The sequence below is a fragment of the Amblyomma mixtum genome, chromosome 3 (genome assembly GCF_055824585.1).
Source record: "Amblyomma mixtum isolate Tamu chromosome 3, ASM5582458v1, whole genome shotgun sequence".
Lineage (NCBI taxonomy): Eukaryota > Metazoa > Arthropoda > Arachnida > Ixodida > Ixodidae > Amblyomma > Amblyomma mixtum.
The window spans coordinates 183682556-183709087 of NC_143014.1; the positions used below are offsets into that span (position 1 = coordinate 183682556).

Here is a 26532-nt window from a genome sequence, read left to right on the forward strand (position 1 = left end):
AAATGGTTGTAAGCTTGCAAAGTATGTTGTTATGCAACCTTGCGAAGTATACGGAAAGGTGAGGAAAGAAGTAAGGGCGGCTGACGCTGCAGCCAGGCTATGTAACTTGAAACGAATAGGCGTGCTTTATGATCACTGTCTTAGAGAAGGCACTGTTCGCCTCCGAACGCGTGATTCGATGGCAGTACCAAGGGGAAGTTCCCTTTTTGCTTCAAGTTGGTATCTCGTTTTCCGTGAGGCCAGCCTCCGACGTTTGACTTCACCATGAGACTCGAAAATCGGAAGAGCTGCGTCGAAATGGAGACTTGGACCGCAACGAGAATAAAATCTGTCCGGCTACGCTGTAGTGAGGGAAGAGGAGGTCTGAAATTAGGGAAAAAATTCTTGTCACTCAATGGCAGCCTCGGCGGCGTGAATCGGTACTATCGGAAAGCCAAGGTCGGCAACTTTGTTAATTTCACTCTTCGCTGGCAGACCAGACCAATGACGGAGGAACCTTCTTTCCGAGACTAGCCTCGAGACTAACAGGAAACAGGACATTTTCTTGCTCGCCATAGTGCCGTATTACAATTGAATCACATAGCCTAGCACCGTTTTTCAGGCGCGTTGAGAGACAGGCCGTATAAATGCATTATCGAAAATTCTAACAGCAGAACTAATGGCCTGTTTACTTATCGATAACTGATAGGCAATTAGTCTAATAAGAAATACATCAAATAAAAAACCTGATAGGCCATTAGATAACCTGACGCTGGGAAGTAGAATATGTGCTGGGCCATCACCGAGATAGAGGTCTTCATTTTGAGCACGTGTTCAGTAATGTCCTTTGGGAGCACAGCGACGTCTCAAGTCCACCCAGAGCATAAGGACTCTACATTTACCGAGTTTGAAAAGGCAGCCTTAACTGGGCTTAATCCCGCTGAACTGTGTATGCATGTGTAGAGAAAAGCAGTCCTAATAAATATCACTTCTAGGTATTTGTAATGCATCGTGTAGAACTGGTCAGGTTTGCCTGTGACGTTCTGTTAAGACCGCAATAATTACTGACATCAACAAAGTTACGCATTGTTGTTGTTTCATATTGTGCATGGTGCTTTCTCTTAGACTAATTCGAACCCATATTAGAGGGGGCCTATTCGGCAAATACCAGAATGTATTAGACCAATACCTACTTGTGTTAAGAATTTGCGCTAGGGTAAGTTATATTTCGTTTTTACCCGCGATTATTAAAAGCACGCCTTCGTTTCTAGATTTTGGTTCATTTAGCTTGGAAGCTGCACACATTGTGTTGAAGAATCAAACGCACATGGCCTTTCCTCCATCTTTCCTCTGAGCATCACTCACCGGCTTCTGTGTCCGTGTTGCCTGTAGGAGATTGCAGCACGCAGGCCTTTATTCTTTTACTTGTTTATTTGCTTGTCTCGTTTCAAACACGAGGCTGTTATCTGTGAAACAAAGCAAACGCAAATAACATAACTGGGGCCACTAAAATAGGTATACTTCAAAGCTTCCACTGTGCCAGCAATTCTCGCAATTACAAAGTATACCCACCTCGTGAGAAGGATGCTCATTTCTGCACACTGCGATTCAACCGCCTCGCCTACGGAGTTCTGAACCTGCCGCCTGTTTCTCGATGCTCTCTTTTCCTCGTTTCTTTCGGCCCGCTGTAGTCACCATACCCGCTCTACGCGCCCAACGAACCCCGAAAGCCAGGGCTATTGTGTGCCGCGAGCAATGATCTCGGCCAAACGACGCCCGTGCGGAGGAGGATGCCGCGGGCGGGTGAGCGGCCGGCCCGCTGGTCGCCCGGAGACGCCCGTGCTCTTTTCTTCAGCTGACGACCGAGACGTCTGGCAGAGAACAAAGGCCCAAAAAAGAACGCGAAAAGAGCCGAGGGCTTGCTTCATTGTTTGTCCCCCTCATCCCTCTAGTTTCTCTGCCGGCTCGGCTGTGCCGCTTGGCCAGTCTCGCTGTGTCGTAAACGACTTTAAAGTGGGCGTATTGGGGAGAAGTTGAATGTGCCACTGCCAAGCGATGCATCGAAAGCTGGTAGTCCCGAGGGTAGAATGTTGCTGGCAAGAGCTTCCTTCTGATGTCTGACTATTGTTCATTTTCCCCTTCGGGCCGACTTGTGACCGTTCGTTGATGAAACGGGGACCGACGCAGTCGCTGAGTAAAAAAGAAGAGAAGACCAGAAGACGAAGCAGAAACCGCCCATCTGTTATCGTCTCTTCAAAGGCGGATTTGTGGATCTGAAGACGGATCTGAAAAGGAGGGGGGGAGGGGGGGACTCAGCGTTGCAAAGTTTCATTCCCATTTCGCATTGTATCTGGCAACGACCTTACTCAGTTCTTGGAAATCCGCAAAGCCCTCGCTCCCTCGCATTTGTGGGAATTCGATCAAAGCGGTCCGTACTGAAATGAATAAAAAGAACGAATATCGGCATCTTGCACCGTAATATCCGCGCCTTCACTGTGCCCTTCTCCTAGTATGAAGCATAATTGTAATGAACCAGATTACACTGGCTCTAGGAGAGACCCGCAGCATTTTCTCTCCTGTAGGCGTGCACAGAGGGGGAGCCGGGTGTGTGTGTGGGGGGGGGGGGGGGGGGGGGGCAACTTTGTCCCATATTGTTCTCTGCTGCCCAAAAGACGTGAACAGACTCCATAATAAACGTTGCCTGTGCATAAACGAGACCTGTGCCTGCCTGTGCTCTCGAGTGAACCTTTTTCTCTTCCCCTGGGCCCTGTGTGGTCTTGTGAGCGCCAGCTATTGCTGATGGAGGCGAAAGCAAAAGACGCCCGTGTCCGTGTGTGATGTCAGGCGCGTTAAAAGAAACACCAGGCAGTCCAAATTAATCCGGAGCTCTCCACTGCACTGCCTCTTTCCGTCTTCGTTCTTTTGCTCCCTCTTTCATCACTTTCCTCTCGGCGCAGTTGAGGTGTCCGGTGAGAAGCGAGACAAATACTTCCCCTTCCTTATTTCAAAAACAATTTAATTTTTTTTATTCACATGCTGTTCCGGGTGCCCCGGGTGGTGTATATATGGGCGATGTTTTTCTAGGCTGCGAACAAATTTCTTTTCAGCCATATTCTTTAGGAGAAAAAAATAAAAGGGCGTCATTAGCTGGCGCAGTGGTTTTCTTTGTTTTGGCTGCGGAAGAAAGTTTCAGTTGCTGTAGTCGCACTCGCACGTTGGCACGGTTAAACGCGCGACCGCGTCATGGGGTGGCTGCAAGGTTCTTTCGCGCTTCACTGCCGGCAAGTTGCTTGCTTGCAAAACAACCAGTTACACAAGCACGATGTCACGGGCAGCTGGTTCGGGGAGGTATATGCAGCGGCGCAGACCTTCTTTCAAGGCGCGTATACTTTGCCGACAGCCGTACTCTTGTCTTGAAAGCACGTACTACACAGCTAAGGCTGCTGCCAGCTTTGTTGTACCCTAGTGGGCAGGAAAACAGCGGCCGCTTTGCGTCACCAGTGTTGCGACCACCCACCTACGGCGGAAGCTGCGGAGTGAGTGGGGGGGTCTCAGCATGACAACGAACGAAACGAGGCCAAGCTCTCTCGCTGGGGCATCTGGTTGCCATCAGCGCTGTCATAACAAAGCCGGGGGCGGCCGCATCGCTCCCGGAGTTCGCGCGAATGCCTGTGCCACGCGACCAGCCCGCTATGGCGCGTTCGGGCCGCGCTTTCAACGGCCGCGTGTTTAGCACTGATACGCGCGCCCATTTGTCTTTGTTCGGGAGCTTGTCTGCGTCAGCGCTGTCTGTGAGAGAAGTTCGCGTTTATTCGCTGACTTAACTTTATGGCATGGTTGATGGTGTAGTCTATATATGCGCTAACTGAAATATTCGGTTTATAGCTGTGTCATAATAAATGATCATGCTTTTGAAAGCTGCTTATGCGGCTCCGTAGCCCCGAGAGGGCGTTCTTTTTGTTGCAGCCCACCAAGCGCGTTGCTAAAACCGGCCCAGCTAGGTAGCACCGAATATTAAAATAATGTTATAAAATTATTATGCAAGCTGCATTACCGTTATTTTATTGTTAAACATTAACGTTATATATGTGGCATCATAAACATCAGTTTGACATTCAAACCAGATATTGGGCTAATGCTGTGTTCTGAACGTTATTATTGTGCTTAAAGTACGGTTATGTATTTTGTTGTATCGCAAAAATTAGTTTAGCATTCAAACTAAACGTTATTTTGATATTTTGTTCTAAATGTTCTTGTAATGTTTCACTGTAAGTATAAAATAACATTCCAATATATTTTAAGCATTGTGTCCCAGAACTTTTAATAGTGTTTACTCTTACAGTAAAGATGTTCAACTTGCAGTACTTTGCAATAAATCACTCAGATTTTTTTCCTGCCATATATCGCATGGACAGCTACGTTATTTTCTTAGAAAACGGCTTATGAGCCATTCTCCACTCTTGCTCATGGAGCACCCTCCAAAAATGATCTAGCTATATAAGCTTGTCGCGTCGATGGTATCCGTTCGCAGGTGAGTGGGTTGCATGTGTTGGTTGGTTGTAGTGTAATGTATAACTCAAGTGTCGCCCTCGTTGTTGGTCCTTTCAAAACCGTTGTGTACGTTCACAACTGGCAGGCCTGCAGCTGGTCTCGAAAGGTTGCTTCCCCATTTTAGAGAAACTTGCATTTATGTTGTTTACATGATTATGTTTAGGGCAAGGTTATTCTAACGCTTATTTGTAACGTTCCGGAAGCGTTTGGAAAAAGGACATTACGAACAATATATTAACGCTTGACCAGAACAAAAAGGTAACATTGCTGTATCGTTTCGTTGTTACCTGGGGTGTTGTGCATAGCCCCAGCTTACGAAATGGATCAGCAAGGTAAAGCGGGGCCTGTTTGCTTCGCCGCAGCTCGTGCTTCGGGAACACGTGACCGCATGACCTAACACGTGACAATCTCGACCGCGAGGGACAGCTCTACGTTCCCTATAACAGCACGGCTGCAAGCTCATTGTTGCGAACGCCTCCTTCGCCGATAATTTTTCTTTGAAAATGCATTATGGACTTTGCGTGTACTCTTTGCGAGATATTTGCTGGAGAAGTGTGCACTTGTGTTTGCCTAGTTGGCTTGGAAGCTCGCAGTAATCCGCTTGCCTGCCTCACGCTAAAGCGCGCGAGACAGCCGCTCTCCTTGCGTCACCGCACGTGCTGTGAGTGCTTCGATTGCTTCCCTCCCGCCCACTCCGATCAGACTTGTCTCTGCGGTGCTACCCCCCTTCGGCTATCATTTTGAGCCATCAGTTCGGGCGTGCTCGCTGCTACCGCCGGGCCACCGCAGCCTTTCCGCCTCCATGGCGGAACGCGAGTGCGTCGGTCGCTGCTCCTTCGCTTATGCCTCTCCCCGTACACGTGCCCTCTCATCAGCATTCGATGCCGAGGGAGTGGCCGTGCAACAGGAGCAGTAATTGGGTTATTGCGCCCTGCCGGTGCCGCTGAACCTGCTGGGAGCCGCGTGTAGACGCTCTCGAAAGAGCCGTCGAGCTCTCCCTTCACCGACCCTCTGGCCCTCCGACGGAGAACGCCGCCGTGGAAGGGTCAGAGCGCCGCCGTTGCTCTGTGCGCGGAGTTTGATAGGCCTGCGCTCGTGAATAGCAGCCGATGTCGTCCGGTACCGTGTTTGAAATGAGGTAACGCGCTGCTGGTTATCATCCTAGTTTCAGTGCTTCGGCACTGCACTCTGGTCCTACTGCATGGCTGTGGTGCTGTGTGTCGGAACTGTCTCCACGTGTATAAAACGCGTTCAGCGCGATATCCGAAAGTGGCGGGATACTTTGACTGCACGATACTGGCTGTGCGTGTACATTTGGGGTGCTCTCTGCCGTGCCAAGAGTGCGGACTTGCCACTTTTTCTATTTTTTACTTCTTGAAATTGATGCATGGAAGAGCAGGCGCGCCGCGCTTGCTTGCTTGCTTGCGCGTTGTTGAAACGTTGAGGTGGGCGCAAGGTTTTTTAATTTTTTTTTTCTATGGGAACTGTCACTGGGTGGCTGTCGTATACCCGCCTAAATGCAGAAATACCGCGAAAGTACTTGTACAACTCATCCACACACTTGTCAAAATCGCTCGAGCAGCGCGCTGTGTGGTGTGTTTGTGGCATTCGTTGCTCCCTGCCGGGCTCGTCGTAGCGTTTTGAGGCATGTCCAGTAAACCGTGGCCCTTGGGAATGCGTATGCTCGATAAAGTGATGTTTCCAGCCCTAGGCCACTCGCAAGTAACGCCAGTGTACTCCCCAGTGCGCTGTTCGAGCGCCCTAGACACGTACGTGTGTGGATGTCTGCACACAGCATGGACGCCTCGTGTTCCATTGTGTGGTGCCCATGCATGGCGGTTTCAAATATGCTATAGCTCAAGAACGAAGCGTCAAGTGCCCCTCGGAGCCTCTCCAGCCAATGTCGTCGATCGATTCTTCCCCTTGAATGATTCTCCTCCTCTCGCCATTGACCGATCTCCTTGACCTATCTCCTTGCACCTGCCAGCGTGAAATCCCTAGGGGTGGCAGGTGAAAGGGAATAACCACGGCTTAATCGGCTTAATCGTCAAGAAAATCGGTCGACGCCATTGCCTGGAAGGCCTTCTTTGAGGGGCGTCTGCCGCTTCGTTCTTGAGTTGTGTCCGACCATAATGAAAGTTGCGCTTGTCGTTTACCAGTCGATAACTTGCGTTCCTTTTCCTTTCCCCTCTCTATCCAGGCCCCCCAACCTTGGAGGAAAGACGCTCTCGTACCCGAACGTGCTGGTGCATTCGGCCGTTTCACCGGTGTCGCCAGTGTCGCTTGTGCGATCGTGTTCCACTTCGACCGCTGCCTCTAGTCACAGATCTAGCATGGTGAGCGATTTACTGGAGTTAATGATATCACGTTGCATTATGCAAGCTAACAAAGATCTCTGCAAACCTCCTTCGACGCTACCGTGTATTGTGACCATGTCGCTGTAGGGTAAGAAATGCTACGTTTGAATTTCGCGCCATTCAGCGTGACCGAACGGCGCGAAATTCAAACGCGACGGGCGCTTTGGCGCTCGCATGTGAAGTGGTGGAAATTCGCGGATGAGATAAAACACGCGCGATCCGCGCTGTTACAGTAACGGCCGGTAGCTTTCCGACGCATCTGTCTGTCGCAGCACCTGTACTACGCTGCAGCCCATTATTCGCCAAGACGCTGATTGAACATCGTGTGCACGCGGCTCGCGAAGTAAGACCCGGCTGGCGTTATGAGACCGTTTGAGACGCCTATTTGGGCATAATGTACACTTAAACGACAGTCGTTTTAAACCTCTTACATATCTTGAAGGTACTGTAGTTTTTTTCCTGGCAGCAAGCTGAAACATAATATGCCACCCCCCCCCCCCCCCCCCCCCCCCCCCCCCTCCAGGAGACACCCGTGACTCCTGAAACGCCAGCCGAGGACCTGAAGAAAGCGCTTGAGTGGGAGCTGGGCCTGGACAGCCGGGACCTTCGTAGCCATGCCTGGTACCATGGCACCATACCGCGACAGCGGGCTGAAGAGCTCATGACGGCCGACGGATTCTTTCTGGTGCGTGACTGCGTCTCACGGCCCGGTGACTACGTGCTCACCTGCTGCTGGAAGGGCGCACCGCTGCACTTTGTCATCAACAAGGTTGGTGGCTCTTCAATTCAGCCGCGCTTCGTTCTGACATTCAAGCAGCCCAATCCTTTAATTATCGCAAAAGGATGTTGTTCCGACCTTCAGCCGCTGTGGTGGCTCAGTGGTTACGGTGCTCGGCTGCTAATCCGAAAGACACGAGTTCGATCCTGTCCACGGCGGTCGCATGTTGGTGGAGGTGAAATGCTACAGGCCTGTGTACTGTGTGATGTCAGTGCATGTCAAAGAAACCAAGGTGGTCGAATTTATCTGGAGCCCTGCACTACAGCGTCTCTCATAGCTTTAGTTGCTTTGGGACATTAAAACTGCATAGGCCATAAACCTCCAGCCTTCTTTGGATGTGTGCATATGCTCTCTCTGCTGGACACGTATAGCCCACTGTGCCAACAACAGGGGTGCACCGGAGCACATATACTCCAAGATTGCATGACGATGCTGTCTGGCGCTGTGCTTTCTGGTTATCTGAAAATGTTTTTCAGAGTTCCAGCACCATATAGGTACCATGTTTGATGCTTGCATTTATTTTTGTTCATTTTACTTTTAAATAATTGTTGCGGTATCAATATTTACTTCTATCCACCATGACTGTGTGTACACAAACCTATCGCAAGTTTTAATATGTGGCATGTGTGCAAATATCAGCTTCCCAAATTTCCTGTATTGCAGGCATCATTTTCAGCACATTTTATTAAAACGTGGTGCATAGCAGTAAACTGAAGGCTTTCATTGTATTATACATCAGGCTGTCTGTGTATTTGTTTTCACACTGGATGGCCTTTTAAATCATTTCATGGACTTTAATCATTGGTCAGTCATTAGAGCACCTAAGCTGTCATGGCTGAAATGTTGTCAGTTTCAATTCCAGAAAAATAAAATACTTGTTCACATAAAGTGACGTTCAAAATGCAGAGAGACATTAGGGTAAAGTGACCAGACGTCCCGATTTAGGCGGGACATGTCCCTCTTTTGCGTTGGTTGCCCCGCTGTCCCGCCAGCATGCATGTGGGACGGCGTTTTGTCCCGCCTTCGCTGCACTGGCTACACCCGCCCTGCCTAGCTCCACCGAACCAGCCTAAATAATGGAAGAAACAAGCCATAGCCAGGTGGCTCGCAGAAAAGCACCCGCGACCACGAGTCGCGCCTTTTCGCGTTAAAAAGGGCTCCCTGGGCGCTGCCATATTGTTCACTGGACTGCAGTGGGCACCTCGCGCTAGCACGGTAGAAGCGGCGGCGGAACCAGTTTTCGGCAGTCCAGAGAAGGGGTGTTTCGATTAAGCTCTACTCATACCTTTACATCTATACAGTGCGGGTGGAGGCATTCAAGGAGTTTTGCTACTTCGCATCTGTAGAGTACCAGCGACTTCTGGGCTACAGCAAGACGAGGTGGTTGGCATTAATGCCAGCTGTTGAGAGGGTGTTTAAGCTCTTTCAGGCTTTGAAGTCATTCTTTTTGTCGGCAGACAAATGCCCCTCTCTGATTAGGTCATTTTTTGAAAACCCATGTGGAAAGCTCTGGCTCCACTTTCTGCACAACCAGGCTGCCATGTTTCAAGCGACTGTGTTGCAGATTGAAGGAGACTCGAAGACTGCCATCGAAGTTCACAAGGCCCTGAACGAGCTGCAGACCAAAGTCCAAGACAGACATCAGCAGGCATTTCTGCCATCAAGTGTGCGCTCCAGGGTAACATCACTTGAGGAACTAGGAGAAGTTAGAAGAGGATCGGTAGCAGAAGTAGCGAGGAAGTTCTACCAGACCTGCACGTCGTACCTCGAGCGATGGTGCAACCAGTTTGATGAGATCAGCAATCTCTCGTGGGCCTCTCCCGAGTCAGCACCGCTTTGGGACGATGTGCAAAGAAGTGAGCAGCTCATAACTTCACAGTTCAGTCACATCAGTCTTGATGAGAACGATTTGTTTGACGAAGCCTGTAACGTTTCGCGTTATGTCACGGCTCAAAAACTAGAGGGATGGAAGAGCCAGAAGAAGCCCGTCAGAGAACGGTGGGTAGATGTTCTTCGGCACTTTGAGATGAATGATGTGCCGTGCGACAACATGAGGGCAATTATTGAGTACTGCATGTGCTTGCCAGGAACAAATGCACCAGTGGAGCGGGTGTTTTCTCTCATGAACAAGATCTGGTCTGCAGAGAAGACGCAGCTTCAAGTGACGACCCTTAAAGCGATGTTGATGCTCAAAGTGAATGTGCACATGACATGTGAACATTACCATGGACACATCTGCAAAAATGAAGGGCTGCTGAAGAAGATTCATTCAAGCCAGAAGTATTAAGTGTGTGCGCCAGCTAGGCAAGAGCTGGAGGAAAAGAAATGCTGCATGATATAGATAAAATAATAAAAAGTGCATGTCTAAACTATTAGCCGTGTCATTAAGAGGGACCCCCCCCTCAGTGTCCCGCTTTGGGGTCTGAGGAATATGGTCACTTTACATTAGGGGGCAGCTGATGCTCTGTGCAGTAGGGTAAACCATTAAGTGGCCCTGCAATAAGACATTTAGGGGGCAGCTGATGCTCTGTGCAGTAGGGTAAACCATTAAGTGGCCCTGCAATAATTGTTTCCTGCAACCAACTGTGTTGCAACCTATTCTGTATGGGTATGGATCATATGGTTCATGACTATTGGTTGGTTTTCAGAACTTTTGTTCTGTCTGTAGTACACACCCTGGGTTCAACATCTATTTTATTTTGTTGCAGGTGGTCCTGCAGCCATTTACTGTGTATGAACGCGTCCAGTACCAGTTTGAGGATGACTGCTTTGACACGGTGCCTGACTTGGTGACCTTTTATGTTGGAAACAAGCGGCCCATTTCTGCTGCCTCCGGTGCTGTGGTGTCAAGGCCTGTGAATCGCAGCATGCCTCTCTCTTATTATGCCCAGCGCTATGGCATTGAAGGACCCAAAGCTGTTGAATCTTCTCAGCAGAGGCCCATAGACACCAGCACTGTTGTGCCTGCACCTTCGAATGGGGTATGAGGCTTCTTGCTGGTGCTGATTCTGCATGCTTACTCTGCTTTTGTAGCTTTTTAATGAACCAAGGTGCGCTTTGTATAAGGTGTCCAATTGCACTTGCATTTTTATATCTTGGTGTAGTTTCTAAGTGTTTTCATTATTAGTGCTATTCTTTTTTTGCAGACATAATGGTTGTTTTACTCTGTCATTACAGCTTAATTCCGTATTATTGTGTGCGCCTAAAGGCCTGTCACTATGACTGCACTTGCAGTCCCGAATAAATGTGAACATGTTCTCCAAGCTTATGATACCAAAATGTCATTTTTAGCGAATTCCATGAAATTTTTTCATGTAGTAGCTTATGGAATTACTTGTTCACATGTGCGAGGCAGAATTTCGCCTTCATCGAAATTCGACCGCTGCGGCTCGATCCCGACCGCAGTGGTCAGATTTTGATGAAGACGAAATTCTAGAGGCCTGTGTACTGTGTGATGTCAGTGCACGTTAAAGAACCTCATGTGGTCGAAATTTCCGGAGCCCTTCACTACGGTGTCCCTCATAGCCTGAGTCGCTTTGGGACGTTAAACCCCCATAACCATGCACCATAACCGCATTTTGTGCCATTGTTTTGACTGAGTGGATGTTGTCATGCAAGACAGTTAATGTGAACTTAAAAAACTGGCAAACCATTATAGTGCTTAGAGTATGTCGATAATGTTGTTAATTCAAATGTCAGAGGGAGTGAAAATCTGCTTGAATAGGGTTAGGTTCCATACACAGAGAAGAATTTATAATTAACTGCTTACAATCTATATGGCTTTCTACATCATAAGCAGTACCTGCAATACTTTTCTGCTGCTACCAATTTTGTTTCAGGTTTCTTTTCTATGTTCTGTAGAGATAAATGCAAAATTGATCCAGAAATTATTCAGTCTTCATCCATAAAATTTAATGATGTAAATTTAATCAAATAGTTAGATTAGTGTGCATCTGAAAAATGCTACTGTTTGCTCTAGGAAACTGTCAACATTACTTTTTCAGTGTCATTCCCATAGCCTGTACCATTTCTCAGACCAACAAGTCACATTGGCTACGACACTTTATTAGGATGCCCATTCTTCTTCAGAGGCGTGCTGCCATCTGCTCAACAAGCCATTAATAGTTGCCTTTGGCAATATTTTATTGCAGATCACTTCTGAGCCTCATCTGCCACAAAAAATGCATTCTTCAAGCCATGCTAGCACTGGGCCGATGTCATCATGCGCCACGCTACCATCTCGAGACAGCTCTAGCAACCACAGGAGAGGTTTCATTCGTGTGGGCAGTGATCCCCTACTCAGCCCTACCTTGGAACGTAGGGCCTTGGAGCACAGGCCATTTTCTGGCACAGTCAGCTCAGAGGCTGCCCAAAGGCAAGTAAATTGTTGGGATCGCATTTGTCACGATAGAAGCTGTTTATAGGGCGGCCCAGCTAACTTTAGCCAGGGTTTAAAATATGACAAGGCACTACAAGACGACGCGACCAAATAAATGTGACTGGCTATTGTATGTAGCAAGTCACGCTATTTTTGTGTTCTGCTTAATTGCATAATTAATCAAGATTAATTAAGCAACTTCGTAAGCAACGAAGTTAGGCAAATAATTTCATTCAGAAAGTTGTAGAACAGTTCGCAAAATGTCCGACTGAACAGTTTCCAACTTTCCATCTATTACTTATTAGTTTTTTTCTGCTCACTGCAGATGCCCGCAAAATATGAAAAAATACCACGTGACGTGCCTGCTTGCGCGCGCCGCGATAGCAGTGCTCTCAAATGTTCCGTGTTCAAACGAACAGATAATTTAGCCGGGTGTGCTGCCACTTAAAATGCGACAGGGTACTAACGCAGGCACTGGCTGTGCGATTTATGCCAATAGTATATGTTTCCCTTGCGGCGCTTTATGTCAGCGACAAGCAGACACAGCCCTTATCTCTTGTGCTGACGTAAATCACACAGCCAGTGTCTGCATCACTGCCCCCTCGTCTTTCAAGCGCCAGCACATCTGGCTGAATGATCTGTTCATTTGTACGTGGAACATTTGAGAGCACTGCAATCGCAGCACGCAAGCGGGCATGTCACGCGGTATTTTTTTTTGTATTTTGCAGGCATCTGTAATCAGCGGAGAAAACTAATACAGTCAATCCCGGATATATAGAACCCGGATATATCGAATTATTGCCTATATCGAACAGATGTAGAATCCCCTTGGGAATCTCATGCAAAAGTATAGGAAATTTGTTTACGTTTATCGAACTCCTGTGCACCCTATATTTGATATATCGAACTCCGTGCCATACCGAGCCCCCGCAAGTGCGCTTCTCCCAGTATGCGCCACCCTGGAAGTGGGCTTCTTCCACTAGCGCGCACTCCTGCAAATGGGCTTCTCCTAATAAGAGTTCACGCGGCGCTGGCCTTGGACAGCTGCGCTCTTAGTCACTGATGGGAACTTTGTGGGGGGTGTGAAAGGAAATGGGAATGGCCATAAGGAGCTGGGAAGAGGGAAACCCTGCTGGCCGCAGGCCCGCAGACACCTAATTTCTGATGCTCACATCGTGGCTGACATCATCGATACCGAGGAAGCGGACCCGAGCAGTGACGAAGATTGTGCGAAGAGGCCCGGCCGCCATGCACTGCGGCTGAACTTGCATCCGCATTCAGCGTCATTCGTCGTTGTTGTGGCGCAATGGAGGGCACTGGACTTTCTCATTTGGATACTATCAACAAGCTTGAGGACAGCTTAATGAACTGCATGGTGCAGAGGAAGAGGCAAGCAAAGCTCACTGACTTTTTTCTTGCGAAATAAAGCGCGCTGATCGTGGAGTTGTGCTTTCGTTTTTGTGGACTTGAGAGGAGTAAATCGGTAAGTTCCCACTTGCTACGATCCCGGGAAATTGTCCGAGATTTGCGCAGTTTTAAAATAAGCGTCTAATAGGCATATTTTATATTTCGAATTATTGATATATCGAACTTTTTCGCGATCCCCTTCGAGTTCGATATATCCGGGATCGACTGTATGTAATGGATGGAAAGTCAGAAACTGTTCACTCGAGCGTTTTGCGGACCATTTTACAACTTTCTGAATGAAATTTTTTGCTTAACTTTGTTGCTCGTGAAGTTGGTTAATTAATCTCGACTAATTGTGCAGTTAAGCAGAATGAAAAAAATAGTGTGACTTGCCCCTTAGATTAGCCAGCAGCATGCATTTGATCGCGTCATCTTAGAGTCGCGTCGTCGCCTTGCCATATATTTAAACCCTGGCTAAATTTAGCTGGGACATCCTGTGTAGTATTTCATGAATTTTGTTCCAGAACAGCAGAGAAGCAGTAATTATTTTTATTTATTAGAACTTGCCCCAGGAAATATGTACTATCGGGGGACAAAAGTGGCATACTCCACGCAGCGGGAGCCGGAGCAACGGAAAACTGCGGCATTTTGGAGAGCTAAAGCAGGAAACATTGCAACGAGCCAAGCGACATGCCTGCTGATAATAACGGTCAGGCATTGGCTGTCTTCGTCCCAAATGCCGCCTGTAGATGGTGTTGCAACGCAGTTTTCCGTCGCTCTGGCTTCCGCTGCGTGGAGTGTCCCACTTCTGTCCCCGATAGTACATTAGGCATTGTTGCATGTCATGCCACTATTAAGCACATAAGCAGCCATTTTTGCAGCTGCTTTGTGTACACATGAAACAGTGCAGTGCCGTCATTGTTGAGCGGCCAAATTAAGTTTTATGTTCCACATACTGGCTGACTCAGGTGAGACTGAATTTTAAACTTTTGTTGGACTCCACTCCGATGTCCAAATTCGGGGGCTTTAAACATCCCACAAGCTCTAAGATAACACTGATTCCATCTCTGTTAACAGCGATAAATTAGTTTTGTAATTTATACATCTTTGATTGGGTGATTGGAACAAGCTACGTCTGAGGCAAGACTTTGAAGCTGCCTGAAGATAGCAGGGCTTCTGTCTTAAGTTTTGGTGCTACAGGTTCTTTGAGAACAGCACAACTTTCAGAGATGAAAGCTTGCTTAACAGGCTTGCGTGAAATATACATTATGCTGTCTGTCTTGTATACTGTGTACAGATAAGATATTGTCAATTTTTGTTTTCTTCAATTTTATTGTGTGGCCATTCATCTAGTCATTGTGTTGTGTTGTATTTTATTCATATACGCATGCATGCATGCATTTATGAACTGTGTGTGTGTGTTGTGTGTGTCATATGGCATCGCGTTTTATGTTGCAGATTCAACATTCAACTTCTGTGGGGAATGAAATTCATATTCATTCATTTAATTGTGAGTTCCTGAGCTAAAACAGCAGCGTTGAATGCCAAACAAGCATGGATATAATTGCAAGGGCTCCTACTTGACTGCTGAAAAAATGGAGTGCTTAGTAGCTAAGCGCTTATAGGCCCTTTAAATACATTATACCATTTGTGTAGCGAGTCTTGACACTATCAAATTGGCATGTTTTGGGCATAGTTGATAACTTTTAGCATCCATATAGATTTGCATAGTACTGTCTTTTTTGAGAGCAGGTTGTCATTACTGAAACTCTGTGATCTCAGGAACCTTGAAGGGAGCTCAGAAGACCAACCGCCCCCCAAGCCTAGCCGGGTTCCATCAAAGCGCTTGCAACAGAAGCCAGTGGTTGTGAAGAGAGACCCCGTTCCAGTCACCCAGTATGTCAACAACTGTGAGGGTGTCTACTCTGAACTTGCTGACAATGGTGGCTCCTCCATCATGGCAGAAACAAGTGACTTGGCAATACGACCGGGCGATGTCAAGCGGCACGGGTTGCCACACCGGACATTTATTCGAGCTGGTGCTGCTAGCACAACACAGGCAGCATCAGCACAATGCTCTGATGCAGTGGCATGCAATCGTGTAGTGACCGTGCCTGAAATTGATCCTCCCTCATCATTTGACCTGGTTACGTTTGCAACCACTCTGCTTCCCTCAGACAACAAACCACTAGACAAGAGCATCATGGCCCGTGTGCGCAATGTCCTTCTAGAAAGTGGTCCTCGCGCATTGGCTAATCACCTGACACGACTGGACTTGGATGTGTTAGGACTCAAAGGGGAAAGAGATTTGGGACTTGGGGTTACAGTGGGTCTGGAGCTGCTAGCTTTGCCCCAAGGATCAAGGTTCAGGAAGGACCTGTTAGAACGGTGAGTTCTTTTTAGTTCTCTCAAGCTGCTGAAATTGCAGCCTGTAAGTCAGAGGAAGTGGACAGCTGCTTGTGAGTGCACTAAATGTCCAGGCCGGCTTTTCTATGAATGTGATGCGTACAATAGAAACACCTGAAGTTATTGTTAAATTTATGTGCTGCTAGTTTGTCTAGTCGGACTATTTATTTTTATTTGTAATACAGTCATGCCTTATTATTAAGGTGTCTAAATGATCCTTTACTGCTTGCAGGAAAAAAGGCAGTTTTGGAGTGGTGCTCCTCAAAAGATTACGCAGCTATAGAATATATAAACATATTGTTGTATTATAAGATATCAAATTATAAGTGGTTAAAGGAACCCTTTTTCAGGGATTTAAGGAGTTTAAAGACAAATCAGTATAGTTGGGCCTGTCAAAATTTGGTTTTTGGTTTCTTAAGGACAGGAAATGGTGGAGTAATTGTCTCACATCTCGGTGGACACCGACTAGTGGCCACGGTGGACACCGACTAGTGGCCACGGTGGACACCGACTAGTGGCCACAGTGGACACCGCATTACTCTGAATGTGCGGGTCACGCGCCTCGTGGCCCGCTCCAAACGAAGATGCGTCCTTTGTGGCTTCAGCATTCCTCCTTGAAGCAATGAGACAAGCACATTGCGACGCGTTTTCGCAGGGAGCAGCAAATGCGGCAGAAGATGCTGCAACCGGTCAAGGGTTGCACTGCGTTGCTTAACACCCCTGAGGAGTGTTCATTCAGTGCGATATTTTAGGGGCCTTGTGCAACAAAGCAGCAATGCTTTGCATTGTACTCTTAAGGGTAGCTTAAGCATCAGCCAAGTTTTGTGCTTCAATATAGTATTGCAAAATCAAGCTGTGCTCAAATTTTGCATTAGGGAGTACCATAATGATCGGTCAGTTTTTTTACATGTGGAGCTCCATGTAACCTAGGGACTCTGGAGATATTTTTAAGGGCGGGGGCGGGGGCAAGATTTTGAGTTTGTTTCGCTATTTATTTATTTATCTATTTATTTATTGAACATTTTCATTTAGATATTTATTCAGTTTATTGTTTGCATTTTTTTATTCTGCATGGTCAAAAAAAGTATTTGTATCATCTGTATCATGCGTGTAAAACTTGAAATGAAATAGGCAGCTTTATAAAGATGTATCATCAGTGTCAAATGAATGTGAACTGGATAACTGAAGTGTGAACATAAGAACACAAAAATATTAGGTCTGTAGAAGAAATGCTGGCTGGGTTCATTGAAGCTTCTATTCTATGGTTTTCACACCATCCAAATGAAAATCAAGTGCACTGGTATTCATGCTCCTTCAGTGAAAATCTTCTAGTTTTGCTGTTTTCATTTTCATTGTCTTGTTTACGTTTAATTTGACGCTGACTACTCATGCACATGAGGAATGATCAACAGAAATTTTAAAAATTCTGGATAGACTGTTTCAATTGCGCTAATCATGCTCACAAACAGCGGTCAGTCGGTCAGTGAATTCTGTTGGAGCATGATTGATTTAGGTTACTCGAACGGAGAGCTTTATGACTGGCTATGAAGCCCACTAACTCAGCCATGCTGTGCTTTACATAACATCCTAGAATTGAAGCCTTTGTCAGAAATCTGATCCGAGTGCAAACAGTTGGAGACTAAGGGGAGTGCTGCCCCCTCTGGAGCAATGTTTGGGAGGCGACCGCCCACCTTGTCCCCTCTGTTCCGGAGTCCCTGATGTAACCTGCCAGGAATGGGCACTGGAACGGGACCCATACTACCCAAGGCTCGGGCGGTACTATTTTAGCCCTCGTGTATAAGTCAGCGCTACGTATATGTCGATGCCTCAATTTTGAATGGTTGTTTTTGTAAAAAAAAAAACACCTTTCATAGCCTTACACAGCGACACGGCTGTGCCAATCTTCCAAACCTGCCTTGCTCACACCCTCGTGCATGCTGGTTGGGGGTCTGGCATAGCAGGGAGCGTAAAATGTGTGTGCAAACGTTGTTTGTTTATAAACCCAGGCGATAAACTAAGTGTGCACAGATTACACGAGTAAACACTCTATTTGCAGGGGCAAAATATTTGCTGCGCATTTACTTACAACATCTCGCATACTTAGGATTCAATATTTTCAGACCATATATGAGGCAGCCTTGTTACCCAGAGCAAGACATGACTACTCTGCACCACTAAAGTTTGGCTAGCTGGTGTCCTTTGAGAACTGTTTTACTTGTCCTTGGCATTTTTGTGCTATTAACGATGGGACTGTGCAGCCAGCTGTGCAGGCCAGTAGCAATTAAACTACTCATCCTCCGGTACGACAAAATGCAAAGATGTGATAGGCTGAGGCGCTTATGCACCGTAAAAATGAGCTCATTAACCTAAAAACTCAATGGAAAGAGCGGAAACGCACAAGGCCTGTCGGGTCTTGTGTATTTTTGCCTCATTAATTACTGTGCCATTATGAGCAGGGCCATAGCATCTCTGAGCTAACATCTTGCATTCTGAGTTTTCAGTGGTGAATGCTTCAAACAGGACACTGAATGGCAGTTGTCACTGGCACCTTAGCAGCTTCAGATCTCACTGTTGTGTTAACCAGTGCTAATGAATAGTTTCGATTTAAAAAAGCATGGAAACTTGTACAATCTAGCTGTTCACTGAAATGGTACTTGAACTCAGTGATGCCTAAAAACACTCTGGTTATAATTAATGCAAAAGTGTTGGTGTTTCAGTAGATATTGAAAGAGTGACTGACCAGTTGCTCAACACTGATGAAAAAGTTAAGCTGGAAGATTAGCTGAGCAACGAAGTCACTGTAACTGCAGCATTTAACAGTATCGGCTTATGACTGATCAAGCAGAAAATGCACTGTCACTAAAAATTCATTCAGTATACAGCCTGCCACAACTTCCATGGCCTGTGAGGTGCTTGAAGCTACACTGTATTTATTATTTGGCATAGGTGCAGTTCACCTCAAGTTGATCAGGTTTTGTAGAACTTCAGCTCGACTTCACCTTACTGCGTAGAAAAAGTTTGTTTTTTTCATGTATTTCTTGTTTTTCATCAGGATTTGTAATTATGAAGGACTCGCTTATGGACAGTCGTATTCAGGAACCTAAATGTCCTCCTGAGAGAGAGGGATAGAGAGGACGAACTTTATTGTGATGCTCACTAAGTGTTGAGGATATCCTGTGCCACAGTCACCGTGAGCAGATGGCCTGCAAGATGGTCTGCCAGGTGGTCCGAGGCTAGCTAGTCCACCATGTTGGAGGAGAAGGATGTGGATAATGGGAGGCTGAGGCACGACTGTTTTTGTTGACAAAAATGTGGTCTTGTCTCTAAAGCTTCATTTTTGCCCTTAATGTTAGTGTCATCCCTTTCTGTTATGAAATCTGACAGATAGGCATGCCAATGTGTAGTATTAATTGTGAATTTATGCTCTCTTCCAGGACTGAATGCATAAAATTGTTTGTTGCATCCACGCTGTTGATGTGTCCTGATGATGTGGAGCGTGTGGAGCTGCTAAACAAATGGATTCAGGTCGCCGGTGACACAAAGACAGCTTTAGGCAACCTCTATGGCTTCACAGGAATCATGCAAGGGCTTGCAATGTCACAGGTAATGTGAGAGATGAAGTCCAATTAATTTTTTCATTCATATACACAATCATGAAGGTTCTGCCACTTTGTCATTACCTAAGTCGCATATTTTCACTTTTGCCTTATGTACATGTATCCACCCCGCTAAGGTCTTGAACAAAGACTGCAGTATGTATGTATGTATGTATGTATAAATAAATAAATAAATAAATAAATAAATAAATAAATAAATAAATAAATAAATAAATAAATCTTTTTTTCTAATTTGTGGATTAAACCTTCAATAAAGTTACTGAAATATGGTAGCTCCACTAATCACATCCTTTCTATTGTGGCTTAACTTGAAGCTCACAAAAAATGTGTGGCCACAACACTTCTCAGATAGGCTCTCCAGAGCTGTGTTAAATGTCAAGGAGGCAGACTGAACAGTTTGGTAACCATTTTAGTTTTACAGAAGTTGTCTTTCGTTTTCTTTACTACCAACAGTGGTTAAACTATTCACAGAAAAGTTAATTGAAAAGGCTTAGACAGAATTTAAGGGTGTTTACATGCTTCTCTCTTTTTTTTTTTTTTTCCAGTGTTTCTAAGTAATTCTAGTTGCAGTTGATGCATTTCTGAAAATGGCAGCACAAGTCCTCAAACATCTGAGCAGATCTTCTTTTGAGATATTCATGAAGGTGATTGCTGGAAGACACTCTTGCCAGTTGCAGGAAGAAAATATTTTGTTGGAACCAAATTGGGGAACCATTTGAGCCTGAGTGCTATGCAGAACTCCCTTCCTAGCCTCAAACTACCGTGCAAATGAGGTTGTGTGAACGCCAGGCATTGTCGTGAAGAAGCCGGGAACTTTTTTTTTTTTTTAGTGCCTTCCGCTGCAGTCATTGTTGCAGGATGTGACTCTAGATGGTGCATTTAGAGCGGTTTATTGCGGCTATAGCAAGGAAAAGTCTCTTTTGAAGAATGTTCTCATTGTCAGGAGTATACATCTTTTACGAATTGGAAAAACAGCGCAATCAAAGACGAGACACAAGAGAAGGACAAAACACCAGCGCTTATGCCTGGTGTATCAGCGCTGGTGTTTTGTCCTTCTCTTGTGTCTCGTCTTTGATTGCGCTGTTTTTCCAATTCGTAAAACATGTACCAACCAGCCCGTATTTGCCCTCTTCTAGTATACATCTTATCTGCCTTCAGTGGGCTATTTTTCTGTCCACCACTGAAACTGGCCCTCAAGAGAAAGTTTTCATGTGTTTCCAACTATCAGTGCTGTGTGAGGAAGGAGCTCAACAGCACTTTGAAAGAACACTCTGCTCAGAGATTTTAGGACTTTCACTTGTTCCAATAAGTGCATCGCCTGCTTTTAAGACCTGAAAAACATGTACTCTTTTCACTAAACATTATCAGAGGTCCTAGCAATCTCCAGAATATGAATGTCTATAGTGTATATTTGCACTGAAATTAGCACATGTTTCATGCGTTACTGCCTAACAGCGTCAAATTCATAGTTTAGTATGCATAAAAACAACAAGGAAAGACACAGGAAGAGCTCGTAAGTCATCATTATAAGCTTGCACAGCTGCCATCTCAATCACCTGCTCTGATTCTGTCTTTCCCCATCTCATTGTTCTGTAACCTCCACTTATATCACCTTATCAGTTGCCCTGAACATTACTTCATTTCCACATTTGTGAGCAGTATGGCACAGAATGCGAGATGAATCTGAACTCTGGTGCCAAGTCTTCAACCCATATGTCTTGCAATTGTACCGTGGTGTTGATTGTTATGTGGGCTTACGTGTTGACTCAGTGTATTCAGGGGGGAGTTAGGAATGAGGCTTTTGCACATCCAGCTTTAGGAGCACATGCACTAAACAGCCTTGCTAGTGGTCCCAGCACAAACCTTGCACATCTTCCGTCAAGTGTGCTCATTTTGTAGCTCATCATGCAGGCGAAGTGGTGGAATAAGCAATCTGCATGTTCGCTGTGCATGTGTATAATTCCTGGCAGGGATACTCTATAGCTGTGATCCTCACTACCTTGCTGCTATGGTGAGGTTCATGGAAACCGGGAAGCATCAAATCCAGCCACATTGTGGTTTTTACTGCAGGGTTTCACTGTGTGACATCAATCTGATGTGCACATTGTAACTGCACATTTGAAAAAACTGCACAGTGTGACTCATTAGGAAAACTGCCGCTTGAAAAAAAAAAAAAAAAACTTTGGTGGCTTCCTGTAGTGGATACTTGCTGTTTCACTGAGAACATTCCAGCTTTTTGGGACATCTTAGAAAGGTGGAGAATTAAGACTTAACAAAGGTCAACCCTTTGCTTATGTATCAACAAATGAACTTCTCTTCATCAGGATAGAAATGAGTCTGCTTAAGCAAGCAGCAATTGGTACCTCTCATTTGGACATCTCACTTCGATATATCCCCTCTGCAGAACAGAGAAATGCAATGTGCACAAAGAAAAAATAAAACTGTTCTTTCATTATGTTTGTTCAATTTTATGGAGCTTTAAAATCTTACTCCATTTTGAATGCGTGGCGTCATTTAAATACTACCCAAAGCTTATAAGAAAAGGTACCTCAAGTGAAATCATCTAAACATGCTGCAAGGTTAGTTTGCCATGCTTTAGTGGAGTCACCTGTGGACTGTATTTCTCAGGTCTCTCGGCTGAAGACCACGTGGCTTGCTCTACGCCAGCGCCACACAGACACAGCACTTGCTTACGAAACCAAGCTGCGACCAGCGCTGAAGAACATGCAGGAATGCAGCAATCCTCAGGCACCCAACACCTGCTTACCTTACCTTCTGTCCCTGCTGCTCATCCTGGAGCACAACTTTGAAGGGCTGCTTGCAAATCTGGCTTCAGCACCAGCCCAACGCAAGGACTCAAGTTCAGAGCTCCTACTGCTTCCATGGGAGCATTCAACTGCTGACTATGGCCTTCAGCTGTTGCTTTCACACCTGGAACAGCAGCGGCTGGCAACCCAGCAGATCCCAACATTCCGACGCAATGGCGAAATTGTCTTTGAGAATGTGAAGCTAGATGACATCATGCTGGATCTATTTCGGACTGAATTTCATCTGCTCTTCCTGTGGGGTGCACGTGGTGCCACTGTGGCATCTTGCGAAAGGCATGCCAAACTGACACAGGTGCTAGCAGCCATGTCAGTGCGCTGCGAGCCTATTGGCACACCTGTGTGATGAGTTTTGGAGCACTGTGATGTGTACGACAACTGTAATTAAGTCAATGTCAAGAGAAGAAGGTAGCCATTCTTCTTTTGGCAGGTTTGAATATGGATCCTACTACCTCCACTTGAGAGGGGATCTGTAGAGTACTTTTAAGAGTAGGTTGTTTTGAGGCAGATTGCTATTAGCTGATATAGGCAGCACATATAAGCCTGTGCACAAAAGAGAAGTGCATGCATTGTGCAGATGTGTACAATAGCATTGCTTGCGCACTGATTACAGTGGAGCATTACTTTCGATGCATCTTTTAGCCACATAATTTTGTATAGCAGGAGCACCATGCAACCTACATGGCAAGATTATAATTGCAAAAGCAGTGCAACAGTACCTGTGTCTGCTGTGGTATCCTGCATACAAAAGCAAAGCTGCAGTTTTTTCAGTATGACTGTGTGCACTGACAAGAGGCAGATTGCTGCTTATTCTGATATTGGATAGTAAAGTGATGCATGTGCTTTTGCACTTATTATGTACTGTAATTTACAATACCCTGTGTAGATATAGAATTCGAATCTAGTTTACATTACAAGTACTTCCCTGCTATGCTTCTTATTCTGTATTATAGTTGCCCGTAAATTTGTGAAGGAGTGTGTGGTTTTTACCAGCGAGCAAATGAAAAGAGCCCCGAAATGCGATTTTCAAAGTGGAAGAAACATGTCTTTGGTGTGACAGTGCACGATTCAGGAAATGCCTGGCATGCATACTCCTTTCTAAAGGACAAAACGTGTGCATCGGCAGCAGTGTAAATGGTTGCTTTTTTTTTTTCCCTTCTGCTTGCTCCTTTGTCCAGCGTCATAGTGATGATTCACTGAATGCCAAGATCCTATTGCTATGCTGTGTATTTCCCTACTCCAGTTTGCCACATCCATCCCATCTTTAGTTCACGAGTTCTTCTTGTGCTTCCTTCTGACCAACATGTTCACATACAGCGTCACGGTGATTTACCAACAGTGAGTGAGAGTTTTTCAGCAGCGAGTAGTTTGAAATGTGGAGAGGCACTGCTGGTGCTCAACAAATGAGGGCTTCAACTTTTTTATCTATCTGTCTACATTCCATATGACTGAAGTGTTTGGAATGTTTGGCTGAGACATGATGGTCATATACTCTTTTCACTCGTCACTTCCGGAGATGCTTTAACTGGAATGAAATGAAATGTATGCAGGTAGGTCACGTAACCGGTATTGCAAGCCTTTGCATACAATTATAACATGTTTCCGCTTCATTGTGTCAAGAATGTAAAATTGTGTACACCATCAAGTACAACCCTTAGAATGGGGAGTTCCAGTGCACTTGGACGCAAAAGTAATGAAATTTTATTTTCCTCTTCATAACAATAGCACCAATCAAAATTCAATTTGAAAAGTTGCGATACCCTGCAATGTTTTCAATTCCTCAAAAGAAAGTTTGTTAGAGGCAACATATATGTGTGCACCTTTTTATTTCATGCAACTCTGACCTGTGTTTTGCATGTCTACGTTTAAAAAAAAAAAACCTTTTTACACAACTTTGATATAGTAATCCATTGCCAGGCTTGTCTAGAGTGCTTGAACTATGTGCTGTGGGGTGGAGAGGGCAAAATCTAGCGCCTGAAAAGTTCAAGGCACAATGATTTAGTGACTTGTATGTCAATGCAGGCTCCACACACACCCAAGCCTTGTATTTTGAATAAATCTTTACTCCCTCTGCTCTGCAGTGCACCATTCAAGTGCTCCAGACAAACCTGGCAATGCCTTCATATAAGTTGACATTCTTTTGGTTTGTCAACAGTGAGTGGAAAGAGCAGTGTGAAGTGGCAGACTATGAGAACAGAGATGAAGCACTCAAACGAGTTTTACCATTGTGGTTGGTTGTGTATATGTGCAGTCATGCCTTTGAACTGATACTTATTACTGGTGATATCCAGTAGTGCAGCATAAAGTAAATCAACATCGCTGAAATGCTGTCTATGGCTTGCTGTTCCCTGCTGCCTGTACCTTGAGTTCATGAAGCTGTTTGCATTGCTTCTGCATATATGTGTTTGAGAATTATTTATGCAAAATTTTTCTTCAGTTTGCATCTCTTCTAGATCACTTTCAACTTCAGAAAAATGCTTTTGTATTGAGTGCTACTGCACACTTAGCTAGTAAGGCGAGAGAGCGTCTCTAGCCATTCCGTGTGATTTGTAGAATTTGATGTTGTGCTTCAGCATTTCCCTGCAGAAGAGACCACAAACGAAGAATAGTCATGTGAAAACCATGCCTTACATATGCACAGAATGGCAAGTGCTGTAAGCCTTCTGCTGAAACTGTGAAATAGCATTATTGGGAATACAGTGCAATATGCACTATGTGGGTTCTATTTGCAATGTAATGTTTACTCTATTTATTATACACTGCTTATGTGTGCTATGCAGCCAGTTCCTATGATGTACTACATAGTTGCTACTTACATCACTGGCAGAGGGCTCAAGAGGGTATGCAGTGCTACTTTTTGTTTTGTTTTTTTTATTCATGACTTTCACAACGGGCGTAAAGTAATTCAGTGGCAATATGCTGTGCAATGCAGTAGATTTCTCTGTCTTCTAGATACATAACGGAGGCCTTTTGGAGCTACTATTATATGTATTCCATAATAAGTCACAACTGAACAGTGATGGATCTAGCACCTGCAATGTGTGGCCGGAGATGGATGTTCACATTATGCAAAACCTTGGGTGCATTAGTGGCAACTTGAAACCAAGGTTCTGCAGTTTTCTTTGTACATTTGCTGCTGCTACTGAGCATATTTTATAATCCTGCCGCAGAGAGATCTAGGCTGATGCATACGAAGAACACACACATCTCTTAATACTCTCAGTGAATGTGCAACTTGGCACCTCTAGTGCTGTGAACAGTACTTCAGTACTGTAGGTTGAGTTCATATTAGCAGCTTTCAAGACTTTCGCATCTGATGTGGTGTGCGCTAGACATACTACAGTCAATGCCTGACAATTCCGTTGCAAGAGGAATGAAATTTTGCTTGAATTATGTGGAGTTCAAATTAAAGTGGGCCTTTTTAATGCACTTAGTGTTGATGGGACTAAAGCGTGTTTGATTAAACCGGATGCTTGAATTAAGTAACTTTGATTTAACAAGAGTCCACTTTATATTACAAAGTTTGAGAATTTGCAAGTGCATGCCTAAATGTTACAGAACTGTCAGAAAGGATTATTCTCTTTCAGGCTCATGCAATTTTTATGGCGACTGAAAAATGCATGGAAAGCTTTCTATTGTACAGTCTTTTGGGCAGATGTTGTGAAAGGGACAAAATTTGCATTGTGATGTATGCTTTCGTTCTCTGGGGGCAGATTTGCATGTTACAGTTCAGCTACTTTATATAGAGAGAAAGATGGAGGCTAGCATGTGCTGTAAACCACGCTGACCATGTTTGATGTTCCAGAGAGCATTGTGCTTTGTGAGGAGCTCCAACTGTTCTAGTCACAAATCAGTAATGTGCCACCTTGTTGAGTGCACATGTTCATCAAGCAAGTGGATCCTATGTATAAAGCTGAGCAAATTTTCTACTGTCTGAAAGTCTCTTTGTCACATACTGCTGACACAAAAGCAGGAACTCATCTGCACATACAAAGTCACTTGGTAATCACTTGGTGTTCAAGTGAACTTACAGAGCAAAAGTGTGAAGGTTTTTCACTCGCAAATATCACAAAAATTCAGGTTTTTGAAGTCTTTGCCTGCAACAAAACAAATTAAAACAAAAAAGTGAGTCTTTGCCACAACCTGCAAATCAGGTCAACAGTAATACCTGGCCTGTCATCCGTTCCTCAATGTCTGGACCCTTTGAAGATACCAAGGACGCTAGCATGCTACA

The 26532-nt window shown here is 45.3% G+C and overlaps 1 protein-coding gene across 5 annotated transcripts in view; it reads left to right on the forward strand.

Moving 5' to 3' along the window:
- LOC149352952 (breast cancer anti-estrogen resistance protein 3 homolog) overlaps window positions 1-26225 on the forward strand; it is a 280152-nt gene extending 253927 nt beyond the window's left edge. For all 5 annotated transcript variants that reach the window (XM_089582169.1, XM_089582170.1, XM_089582167.1 and 2 more), the window contains 7 exons: window positions 6731-6866; window positions 7411-7656; window positions 10374-10646; window positions 11817-12040; window positions 15233-15838; window positions 19291-19459; window positions 22102-26225. In XM_089582169.1, the coding sequence (XP_089438295.1) occupies window positions 6731-6866; window positions 7411-7656; window positions 10374-10646; window positions 11817-12040; window positions 15233-15838; window positions 19291-19459; window positions 22102-22644 (2197 nt within the window). In that variant the 3' untranslated portion in view covers window positions 22645-26225. The remainder of the gene's footprint in view (window positions 1-6730; window positions 6867-7410; window positions 7657-10373; window positions 10647-11816; window positions 12041-15232; window positions 15839-19290; window positions 19460-22101) is intronic.
- Window positions 26226-26532: the final 307 nt, after the last annotated feature.